Source organism: Muscardinus avellanarius (assembly GCF_963383645.1).
Source record: "Muscardinus avellanarius genome assembly, chromosome: 5".
Taxonomy (NCBI): Eukaryota; Metazoa; Chordata; class Mammalia; order Rodentia; family Gliridae; genus Muscardinus; species Muscardinus avellanarius.
The window spans coordinates 63320240-63332772 of record NC_137790.1 but is presented as its reverse complement, the minus strand read 5'-3'; the positions used below and the strand labels follow the sequence as shown (position 1 = coordinate 63332772).

Below are 12533 nucleotides of genomic sequence, written 5' to 3'. Positions count from 1 at the left end.
CTTAGCCACAGTCTTGTTCTTGATCTCTTCCATTTCTTTAGGCACTTGTATACATGGATTTATAAATATCCAGTTGCCATAAATGCCGGTGAATCTCAAGTCTCAATGTCCAGTTCTGGGCCACGTCCTGGGCCCCAGTCACAGAGTAGAGAGCCCAGGTTGGGCTTCTGCACGTCACCATTGCTTGAGCGCCTCAAACTCTGCACCATCAAAATGGAATAGGCTGTCACTTCCCTGATCCTAACCCACCATGTTTTTTTTTTCTTTCTTATTTTTAATGGTACTTGGGGTTGAAGCCAGCAACATTATACCTCTGAGCAATACCCCTTATTTTATTCTTTATTTTGAAATAATGCATCATTAAGTTATTAAGACTGGTCTCAAGTCTGTGATCCTTCTGTCTCAGCCTCTCAAGTACTCAGTTTACAGGAGTGCATTACCACTCTCGACTCCACCCTGTCTTTCTTTTTTTCCCCCATCATGCCTTTTATTAATTATTATTATTATTACTACTATTACTACTACTAGTACTACTACTACTACTACTACTATTTTAGGTATTGGGGATGAAACCCAGGTGTATTCTACCTTCGAGCTACACCCCAGCCCTGTTTTTTATTCTTTCTTTTGAAACAGGGTTTTACTGAGTTGCAAAGGGCCTAAGTAGCTGAGGCTGGCTGCGAACCTTGATCTGCCTGTCTCAGTCTCCTGAATGCTGGGATTTCAAGCCTGCACCACCATGCCTAGTTTCCACTATGTCTTTTTGACAGTAAATCTCACCAGGATTCCAGTTGGAGGAATCATCTCAGACTCCTCCCCTTCCACCACCTTCTACATTTGACTGATCACTCATTCTAGTAGTTTAAAAGTAACCTGGACGCACCTCTCCCACTGAAGCACCATCTTCTTCACCCAATGTAGCATCAATAAGAAAAAAAAATCGAAAAGTAAGGTAACATTTACTATATTATCCCACCTAGATACCAAGGGTTGGTTACATAGCACGACTCATAACAAAATAGTCTAAATGCCCCTTACCCATCCACTGCCTCAAAAAAATCTACTTCTCAGAGCACGGCAACTGAGTTATCTCACTTGCATACTGGCTCCACTCAAAACAGAAAAAGAAAAAAGGACTCAAGATTCTTACTTAAAATTCTAGAGGAGGGCCAAAAGTTGCAAATTCAGATATGACTATAATTTTTATTCTTCCACATATAGAAAAGAATTTTTGAATTTTCTGCATGTGCACTTTTTTTTTTTTAGTCCCTTTACTTCTTACAGCTTTGTTGCTTCAGGTTCTGATCATTCTTAATTTTTCCCTATTCAAATAACTTTTCATTTGCCTCCCTGCCTCTGCTCTGTCCTCCTCTATAGTTCATCTTCCTCGCTGCCACTAAAGTCATCTCTAAAAGTCAGATCTGCTCAAGTTATTCTGCGGCTTAAAATCCTTCAGATTTTCTAAACTGGAAGGTGGAGTGCCAGCCCCCTGGTCTAGCAAGCAAGATGTTGAGCTTGAGGGCGGGTCCTGTCTGTTTCTCCCGTCTCATCCTCTCCCATCCTCTGATACCACCGCAAGAACCATGTGCAGCCCCCTTCCCAGGTGCTATTCACTCATCTATCTTTAACTCAGAAGACCTCACCCTCCGCGTCTTGCTGATACACACACAACACTTTGCCAGACATGTGTACTTTCAACTCTAATGTCCAAAAGGGAGCCTGCCGTCTCTCCCTCTCCTCCTTCCAACTCTGGCTTTCTCTTAGCCCCTCGATACACTAGGAAGTCTTTCTGGCTCTTCCGTTTCCTTTCCCCTCACATCCCCGTGTTTGTCAATGTCACTTCCTCAGTTCTTCAAGTCACCTCTTATTATTCATCTGGACCTCTGCACCAGCCTTTTGGCCCCTTCATGCCTGGTCTTGCTCCTTCCAAATCCAACTGCCACCCGACTCACAAGGTAGACAACTGTCTAAATTTCTTAACACCTCTCTGAAGCTCTTCCCGCCCCATGACCAGGTGCCTGCTTCCCAATACGGAGTCCTGCCACTCCCTGCCTATAGCCTTGCACTCCAGCCACATTGAACATCCAGCCCTGGAGCTCAGGAATCCCAGAAGCAGCAAAGTTGTATATGTGTGCGAAGGTGGGTGAGAATGGTGGGTAGTAATGCAGGTAGTGCTATTTTACTTTATATTGGTACTGCGGATTGAACCCAAGGGCATTCTACCTCCAAGCCACACCCCCTAACCCTACTTATTTTTTATTTGGGAACAGGGATTACAGGTAAACACCACCACAGTTGGCATATATTTATTTATTTAGGTACTGGGGAGTGAAACTCAGGGCATTCTACCTCCAGCTACACTTCCAGCCCTTTTTTAATTTTTGCTTTGAAATAGGCTCTCACTAGGTTGTGGAGAGTCTCCCTACCTTGCATAGTTGTCCTTGAACCTGCCATCCTTCTGTCTCAGCCTCCCAAGTACTGGGATTACAGGTGTACACTACCATGCCTGGAGCGTTGTTTCCTTTTTAAAGCTGGATTAAAATAAATAAATACTTTATGGAACTAAGAAGCATATTTAGGGGAATAAAAATATGGGGGGGGGACAGTTTCAACAGAGAGTAGAAACAGCATGTTACTGTGAGAAGAGTTGAGAACTGGAAGTCAGAAGCAGTGTTTAGTCTTGACTTTATCCTTTTCCAGCTGTGTGAATTTGGACAAGTCACTTGATATCTTGGCATCAGAGCTGGAGGTGGTGGCACATACCCAGCTACTTCAGAGGATCACTTGAGCCCGTGAGTTCGAGGCCAGCCTGGGCAACATAGTGAGATCCTCATCTCAAAACAAAACAAAACAAAACATCTGAAAAGCCTTCCAAATTGAAACTATATATGGGCATCTGATGGCTCATTTGTAAAAGTATGGCAGGTGGTTAGGTTCTCAAAGGTTTTTTAGTTTTTTTGTTGTTGTTGGTTTGTGTGTGTGTGTGTGTGTGTGTTGCTGGGGATGGAACCCAAGGGCTACCTACCTTCAGGCTATACTTCCAGACCTATTTTCTATTTTATTTGGAAACAGGGTCTCACTAAGTTGCTGAGAGCCTCACTAAGTAGCTGAGACTGGCTTTGAACCTGTGTGATCCCCCTGTCTCAGCCTCCCAAGTACTAGGATTAAAAGAGTGTGCCACCATGCCCGGCTTGGTCTTTTACTTTTTTTTTTTTTTCCAGTGGTACTGGGGTTCCTGGAAACCCTTCTACTTCTGGACTACACTCCCAGACCTATTTTATACTTTTTTTAAAATTTGGAAACAGGGTCTCAAGCCAGTACGGCTGGCTTCGAACCTGCGCGATCCTCCTGTCTCCGCCTCCCAAGAGTGGGGATTACAAGCATGCGCCACCACGCCCGGAGGTCTTTTACTTTTTAAAATATGTAATTCTTGAAAAAAAATCCCAGAACATGTTCCATACACATCCTATCCTGCCTCTCAAAAGCACATCACAGAAGCCACCATGTTAGGAGGCAGTTCTGAGTTAATTCTTTAGTATTTCTCCCAGTACCAGGAGTGCAGTTTGTTTCAGTCTTCAGCCATTTGCATCGGCCTCTGAATTTCTGGGTCCCCTGCAATGCCGGTGGAGCCAGTGAGGAAGAGACACATCTGTCTGGGCTCCCGTCTTTTCTCAGGCTTATCCTGGTCTCCTAAAAGCCCTAGTAACTATGTGCCTTCTGCTCTCCACGTCTGGTTGCTGAGGCAGAGTCATATTATGAGAGGTGGCAACAGAAAATGATGTGACAGATTAGATTTGCAGTTTCACAGCCTGTAGCTCACTCATTAACACTTCACAGAGTTGGGACCTTATGACTTAGGTTTCACAGAATTCAGTTCTCCAAATGATCCAATTACCTCACCGAAAACCAGCACCACAATTCAAGTCTGCTGCCGCCAGGTGACAGCGAGAGGTCAGAGGTAGGTACTACTCAGGAAAGACAAGGCACTGTCCTTTGTCACCTGTGCCGCCCCCTTTGTCACGGGGAACCAGGACGTCCCGTGTGGCTTAATAGCACAAGTAGATTTCAAATGATTAAATGAAATGTTAGCACCACATTTAGAAATAGCATTAGGGCAGTGGTTCTCTGCTCTGTTTGCTCATTCGAATCATCTGGGGGAACTTTGAAAATTTATCAGTGCCCAAATCTCTCCCCTTGAGACGCTGACTTAATTGATCTGGGTAGATCTCATCCACCAGAGACCATGTTTCTGCCTATTTTTTGGTGGTGAGGGGAGGGAATGTCCTTTGATCTTGCCCTTTTTCAACATCAGAACTAATGTAGGAAAAAAAAATGCTATGACTACTTCTTCATCTTTCTGACCATTCACTTACCAATCTGTCCATCTGTCTTGGATATAGCACTATGTTATATGGTATAGACCATGGTAAATATTTGATTCTACTAGAAACTTTACCTGCTATTGAGCTCTTTATAAACTGTCTTAAAAATTTAAGAATGCCCAGGCCAGGCAGGGGGTGAAGAAGGGACCGGCCTTGAAGCAATATTGATGCAAGATGGCAGTGACCACAGGCTTGGACAGTTTATGAAAACAGAATATACAGTCTTAAAATAGAATGTGGACCTAAATACACAGATGCACTCCCCTTTGTGGGGTTTGTGACAGAAATTAATATGAATGGAGTTAATAGTTCTAATGGAGTGATGAGCCCAAGAGCCATGTCTGTGCTAGCAAAATGGCAGAATTCATACAGCATATAAGTGATTTTGCAAGAGCTTCGACTCCTAATGATGCCCAAAGAAAATCTGAAGCTGCCCCAGGACAGCGCTATAGCACTTAGCCAGAGTCCAAGGCCTCCTTCATTTGGGTTAAGTAGTCTTAGTAATGAATTTTCTGGATTCATCTAGTAGACCTCAAAGTATTGGAAAGGAAGCTCCCATTCAAAGGCAATTTATCTTATGATTCTGTAAATGATACTAATTTTTTGTCCATTTGAAATATATAAGTTGTGCTATAAAAATCAAAAAGGGCTTTAGAATAGAACATTCTAATTAGGACAAAATAAGCTGCAGCTGGGCCTGGTGGCGCACGCTGGTAATCCCAGTACTTGAGAGGCTGAGACAAGAGGATTGCAGGTTCACAGTCTACCTCAGAAACCTGGCCCTCTGCAACTTGGTGAGAATCTGTTTTACAAAATAAAATAGGGCTGGGGATGTATTGTGGAGGTAGGACGCCCATGGGTTCAATTCCCAGTAATGCACACACACACACACACACACACACACACACACACACACACAGCTGCAATAGAAGGTAGCCATATACTACTTTAAAATTTTTTCATTTTAGGGCCGGGCGTGGTGGCACACGCTTGTAATCCCCGCGCTTGGGAGGCAGAGACAGGAGGATCACGCAGGTTCGAAGCCAGCCACGCGCGCTGGCTTAGGAGACCCTGTTTCCAAATAAAAATGTAAAAATAGGTCTGGGAGTGTAGCCCAAAGGTAGAAGGGTTTCCAGGAACCCCAGTACCACCAAAAAAGAATTTTTTTTTCATTTTAAAGAATTAACTTTTAATTAAAGTATAACAAACACAGAAAAGCATACAAGTTATAAGCATATATCTGAATGAGTATTCAACAGGTCAACAGACCTGTCTATTTATTATTTCCTACTAAAAAATATTACTCTTTTTGGTACTGAGGATTGAACCCAGGGGCATTCTACCTCCGAGCTACACACCCAGCCCAATTTTATTTTTATTTTGAAATAGGGCCTTTCTCAGTTGACGAGAGTCTCACTATGTTGCTTGAGGCTGTCTTTGAACCTGTGATCCTTCTGTCTCAGTCCCGCATGTACTGGGATTATAAGTGTGTGCCACAACACCTGGCAAGATATTACTATCCTGACTTCTAATATTATATAACAGTTTTACCTGTTTATAAACTTTGTTATTATATAAATAGAATGAAATAGCATGTGCTGCTTTTGTTCGCCTTTTGCTTGACATTGTGAGATTTATCCATGTTGTGAGGTGTAGCAGTAGTAGTTCACTTTATCACTTTGTTCACTGAATGAATACAAGAGCCCATCTTCAGTCTCTAAGAGCTGAGGCTATGACTAGGACGGACACTGCACCGTGTCCCTCAGGCCTATAGAATTGTAACACTTTGGTAGTTGTAATGGAATCACATTGTAGCTTAAGCTTCTATTTCTTTTTCTTTTCTTTCTTTCTTTCTTTCTTTCTTTCTTTCTTTCTTTCTTTCTTTCTTTCTTTCTTTCTTTCTTTCTTTCTTTTTTTTGGAGTTACTGGGGTTCCTGGAAGCCCTTCTACCTCTGGGCTACACTCCCAGACCTATTTTATATTTTGAAACAGGGTCTCTTAAGCCAGCGCGGCTGGCTTCAAACCTGTGTGATCCTCCTGTCTCCCCATCCCAAGCGTGGGGATTACAAGCATGCGCCACCACCCCCGGCTAAACTTCTATTTCTGATACCTAATGGGGTTGTGTGTTTTGTCTATTTGGGGGGCTTCTCTGGTGATGTGTATAAATTTCATGCTTATTTTTCCAATGGGGCTGCTTTTTTTTTTTCAAAAACAGATTTGAAAACATATTAGTCACTCCAAAGAAGGACAAAGCCTCATTGCTACCTATATTCGAAACCTACAAGAAGAAAACTAGAATAGGAATAAGAACAGGAAAAATAGCTTAAAGTCATATTTAAAACAAAAATAAGACTTCCTTCAAGAGTATAGCCGGGGTTAGTCATACAAAGGTACCAAGTAACCTATAATTCTTGCCTGAACTACAGATCTAACTGAGCCTTCACACAGGCTCTTTAAAACAGATAACTCCTATGAGGTCAACTGTGCTTTCTCTGTGTGCCAGCCCTTACTGCCTCTACCTTGCAGAGAGTTAGTCTTTGCTGGGTGGGAGAGTTCAGAGGTGTTAAAATAATATGCTAAGTGGATCATTTCTTTGCAGAAAGCTAATCTTTCAGGGTGGAAACTGATTTGAACATCCCCAAGCCCTGGAAGAGCAGACAAGCAAGCGAGAGTCCAATGAGTCCTTCTTACTGGAGCTGGAAGTCCTTGATCTTGGTGACCAGCAGTTTGTAGTGGGCACCAAGCGGTGCCATGGACGCCACGTCTACAAATATCAGTTGCTCCAAAGGCCCTGTTTCATTGGTTACTTTTGGGGGACATAAGGTGCGGCTGACTTCATGGTAGCTGTAACTCTTCTGGTATCTGTAATGGCAAAGGGAGGGCAAAATCGGGGAGCATGAGAAAGTGGATCAGAGAGAAACCTACCTCATTTTACTGCTCTCTAAATTTGCTTCTCAAGTCCTTATGTTTTAGATTTCAGACTAGACTTATCCTATTTTATTTAGTACTGGGGACTGGACTCAGGGGCCTTCTGCCACCAAGCCTCCCAGCCCTTTCTATTTTGAAACAGAATCTCACTAAGTTGCTAAGGGTCTTGCTAAGCTGGTGAGGTTGGCTTCAAACCTGCAATTCTCCTGTCTCAGTCTCCCAGGTACTGGAATTACAGGTGTGCACATACATGCCCAGCTAAGACTGGGCCTATTGATAGTAATTTTACAGGACTTGCATTGGTATTGAATTCTGTGATATAATAACAGGGACATGAGGACTGTTGAGTGCTGATCAGTGCATGGTTTAAACAGTGTCCATGTTATGCTAAGTGTCCCTCAATTCAGGGAGGAAAAACCATCAAAATGTTGGAGGGGATGGGGAAATGTTCTGATAAAGCAACCAGCTGATTTCATGTTTCTACTCTTCAAACTTTTGATGAAATAGAGGGTCAAGAAAGCTCTGGATGCAAGATGAAACTACAGGAGTCACTATTTCAATCTTCAAATTTCTGAGCCTTTAAAGATGATGTAATATAATACTATGTGCTCATTTCTAGATGTATTCTGGGATTTTTTTTTCCCATTGGTGTGATAGTGCCTTATATAGTTCTCTCCTGACAAAGTATAAAATCCAGGAGGGCAGGGACTTTGTTGTTGTTTCCCACTGCTGTATTCTTAGCACCTACCACTTAGTAGTGTTCTATAAATATTATTAAATGAGGAATGCACACATGGTGGACATTTTGAAGTATGGGGGAGGGGTCGCTCATTTATGTTGACTGCTGAGCCTACCTCACTGAATGGCTATTGGAGGATTTCCTTCCTTCCTTCCTTTCTTTTGCTATACCCCCAGCCCTATTTTTTATTCTTTGTTTTGAAACAGGGTCTCAATGAGTTGCAAAGGACCTCACCAAGTAGCTAAGGTTGTCCATGAACCTGGAGCCTCCTGTCTCAGCCTCTCAAATTCTGGGATTACAAGTGTGCACTACCACGCCCAGCTTGGAGGACCAATTTTCAACTAAGAACTGCGGTAGATTTAAAAATGGCCAAAGGGAACTGGGTGTGGTGCTGCGTATCTATAATCCTAGTTACTCGGGAGGTTGAAGCAGGAAGATTACAAATTGGAGGCCAGCCTGGGTAACTTAGTGAGACCTTGTCTTAAAAAAAGTAATCCCAGCATTTGTGAGGCTGTGACAGGAGGATCTCAGGTTCACAGACAGCCTCAGCTACTTAGTGAGGTCCTTTGCAACTCAGTGAGATCCTGTTTCAAAATAAAGAATAAAAAAATAGTGCTGGCGGTGTAGCTCAGACGTAGAGTGCCCTGGGTTCCATCCCCAGTACTGCATAAATAAATAAATAAATAAATAAATAAATAAATAAATAAATAAGAAAAGAAAGAAAGAAAAACTTAAAAAAGAAAAATAAATAAAACAGTAAATTTTCTTCCAGGTGCTGCAAATCTATGTAGGGTGCTCACCTGAAATTCAAAGAGGATGACAACTGAACAGAGATGAACAAGTCATCACCATGGTTTGAACTTAGCATCCATAATATCTTAATATTTCTATGTCTGAGTTTTCCTTTCACTGGGGAAAAGACCAATTAAGGCTTAGGACACTGAAATAAACAAAACAAATGTAGTAAAGTTGTCTGGGAAAAGGCCACTTACTGTCCTTGGAAGAGCAGAGGAACCTGCCAGGACAGCACCTCTTTCTGCTGTCGAACCACAACGAGGACTGGGTAGTCCAGGTTCTCAGAGGAGCTGTTCACGTGCACCCTCACGGCGGTCGCCTGCACACAGGGCAGAGAGAAGTAATGCAGTAAACCAGTAAACACACACACACACACACACACACACACACACACACACAAACACACACACACACACACACACACACACCACGCTTCAGGAAATCCTTGACTTCTGACACTGGCTTGCCCAGTAATACAAATAATCCCGTTGTCTTTCCTTGCTTTGCATTGTAACCAGAATGGTCTCAACCTGGATTGTGTATTGAAATTGCCTGGGGAAATTAAAAAAATACAAAAGCAACATATGGGTTCAACCCATCAAAATTCTGATTCCACTGGCATTAGATGACTCTAAGTTATAGTACCTTCACATCACAGGCTGAGCTGTTGGAACTGGGCAGTCAGCACAAGGGTTTGAGAATGAGCCCGGAAGAGAAAACAAAAGATATTGATGTACTACCATGCCCTGCTGCTTTCAAAAGGCCCCAGCAGCTCCATGGCTCCTTCTGAATGCACATGTCGACCAAAGGATTGAATTCTATGGTGATTTCAAAGATAGGAAATTGAACAATGGCCCTGCAACTAATTGGTTTTGGTGTTTTTCTTCAGTGCATACTGTACCGTAGGGGATGTGGAAAGAATAACAGGGAAGAGAAGCCAGATAAAAAAGAAAAGTAAAATTTGATCTTCCATGAGACTTTTTAATATAATGCCTTAGCGTTCTTTTGATAATTCCTTTAGGAAACAAGAAAATCCTAGTATTAAACCCTGAAGATCTATCACACATTCAGAATGAAAGTTGAAGGGACACAGAATGGCACGGCTTCATATACTGACAGTTCCCTTGTATCAGTCTCCTTGATGAAGCCATTGTTTTACTTTTTAAATTTAACACAGTCCAAGAGTAATTTACTAATTTGATCTGATGAGCTTGCTTATGTGGGAGCATTTTCTTGTGCCTACACCCTACACGTTTCCATGGAAATTATGCTGCATCTAATTGTCAGAACTGTATCTCCCTTGCAGACCTCTTTCCTAAGCTCTGGATGTTCCAGAGCACCTCGGGCTCAATGTGTCTGAGATGGCGCTACCACTGCCTTCACCCCAACTTTAATTTCTTCCAAATTCCTTGGTTTTGTAAATGGTTCCACCATATAGTCATTCATCTAAGCCAGGTCACCATGTGTGTGTGTGTGTGTGTGTGTGTGTGTGTGTGTGTGTGTGACTGGAACCCAGGGTATTCTACCTCCAAGCTACACCCCAGCCCTATTTTTTTATTCTTTATTTGGAAACAGGGTCTCACTCAGTTGCAATGAACCTCACTAAGTAGCTGAGGCTGTCCATGAACCGTGATCCTCCTGTCTCTGCCTCCCAAATGCTGAGATTACAAGTGTGCGCCACCATGCCCAGCAAGCCAGGTCGTCTCTGATTCCCACCTTGGCTTCCTCAGTCAGTAGTTCTACTGCTGCTGTCTCCTTAACACCGTCCATATGCATCCAGGGCCTCCTTCCACCCCATGGACACTCTTGCAGCTCAGTATTTTGTCACTGTGACCCTCATTGAGAGCCCCTGTCTAGTCTTCCTATCCCAGGACTGTACCCCCTAGGATGCCAATTTCATCTGCCCTGCTGGAAAGACCTTCAGTGGCTCTGACGAACTGTCAGAGTTACTAAAAAATAATGAGTACTATAATGGATACTCAGATAAATATCATTGCATTTTAGTGATAATTAACAAGAGTATTTTATTTTATGTGGTACCAGGGATGGAACCTAGGGGTATTCTACCTCTAAGCGACACCCCCAGCTCTATTTTTTGTTCTTAATTTGAAACAGGGTCTCACTGAGTTGCAAAGGGCCTCACTAAGTAGCTGAGGCTGTCCGCGAACCACGGACCTTCTGTTTCAGCCTCCCAAATGCTGGGATTACAAGTGTGCGCCACCATGCCCAGTTAATAAGAGTATTTTATTTTACTCACGTCTCCCCCTTAGATGATTTTGAAGTAAACACTAAAGATCACATCCTTTAGTCTATGAATAGTTGAATCTACATCTCTAAAAGATCATCCCCCCCTCCTTTTTTTTGCGGGTCTGGGGATGGGACCCAGAACATTCTACCTCTGAGCTACAACCCCAGCCCTATTTTTTGTACTTTATTTTTAAACAGGGTCTCACTGAGTTGCAAAGGGCCTCACTAAGTAGCTGAGGCTGTCCTCGAACCGCCATCCTCCAGCCTCCCAAATGCTGGGATAACAAGCGTGCGCCACCACACCTGGCCCTCCTTTTTTTTTTTTTTTTTTTTAACATAAACACATTATCCCAGTTAATGTTGCTGCTGCTGCTGCTGTTGTTGTTGTTGTTGTTGTTATTGTAGTACTAGGAATTGAACCAAGGGACATTCTACCTCTAAGATACACACCTCCTGCTCTTTTTACTTTTTGTTCTTGAAATAGTCTTGCTAGGCTGCTGAGGTTTCCTCAAAGCTGCAATTCTCCTGTCTTAGCTTCCAAAGTACTGGGATTATAGTCATACACCATCTTTCCTGGCTGATAAAATTATTAATTCTTTAAAATTACCTAACATCAAACTCAGCATTTGAAATTTAATAATTATTTCAGAAATTGCTTTTTTCCCCCAGATTTTTTCTTTAAAAAAAAAAAAAAGGGTCCAAGTGAGACCCACCTGTTACATTTGGTTCAAATGAGATATCTTTTAAAACTCTTTGAATCGGAAAGGTATCCCTTCCTCCTTTTGGGGCGCATTTGTTTAAGAAAGCAGTTCACAGAAGAGGAGGGCAAGCCTGCCGTCCTCACTGAGTGCCACTGACCAGGTTCCTCTGTCCCCTGCATTTCCTGTAAACTGGTGATTAGATCTTGAAGCTTGATTAGATTCAAGTAGTTAAATTTCTCAGTTTTTTTTTTTTTCCTGGACTTTGAGTCATGGCCAGGGAAGTTTTCACCATTCCTAGATACTTCTACTGTCTTACCATTTCATTTTTTAAAAAAACCAAACTTAAGCCAGGCGTGGTGGCACACGCTTGTAATCCCAGCATTCGAGAGGCTGAGACCTGAGGATCGCGGTTCTCCGACAGCCTCAGGTACTTAGTGAGGCCCTCTGCAACTCAGTGAGACCCTGTTTCAAAATAAAGAATAAAAAATAGGGCAGGGGGTGTAGCTTGGTGGTCAAATGCCTCTGGGTTCCATCCCCAGACCCGCAATAAATAAATAAATAAATAAATAAATAAATAATAAAAAACCAAACTTACGTCTGACCCCCTTTGCAATCAATATTAGTGTAGGGTGTGACAAATGATTTAAATTCTCTTTTCTTTAGCTATTCCAACACCACTATTATAATAGCAATCATGGCAATGCTGTTGTGTTTTACACAATCTACCCTAGTTTAGATTAG

General features: G+C 42.5%; 1 protein-coding gene across 5 annotated transcripts in view; it reads right to left on the bottom strand.

The window, feature by feature from the left end:
* SIDT1 (SID1 transmembrane family member 1) overlaps positions 1-12533 on the bottom strand; it is a gene marked incomplete at both ends in the record, with an annotated part of 113001 nt that overhangs the window by 58274 nt on the left and 42194 nt on the right. For all 5 annotated transcript variants that reach the window (XM_080696713.1, XM_080696712.1, XM_080696714.1 and 2 more), the window contains 2 exons: positions 7074-7244; positions 9042-9163. In XM_080696713.1, the coding sequence (XP_080552839.1) occupies positions 7074-7244; positions 9042-9163 (293 nt within the window). The remainder of the gene's footprint in view (positions 1-7073; positions 7245-9041; positions 9164-12533) is intronic.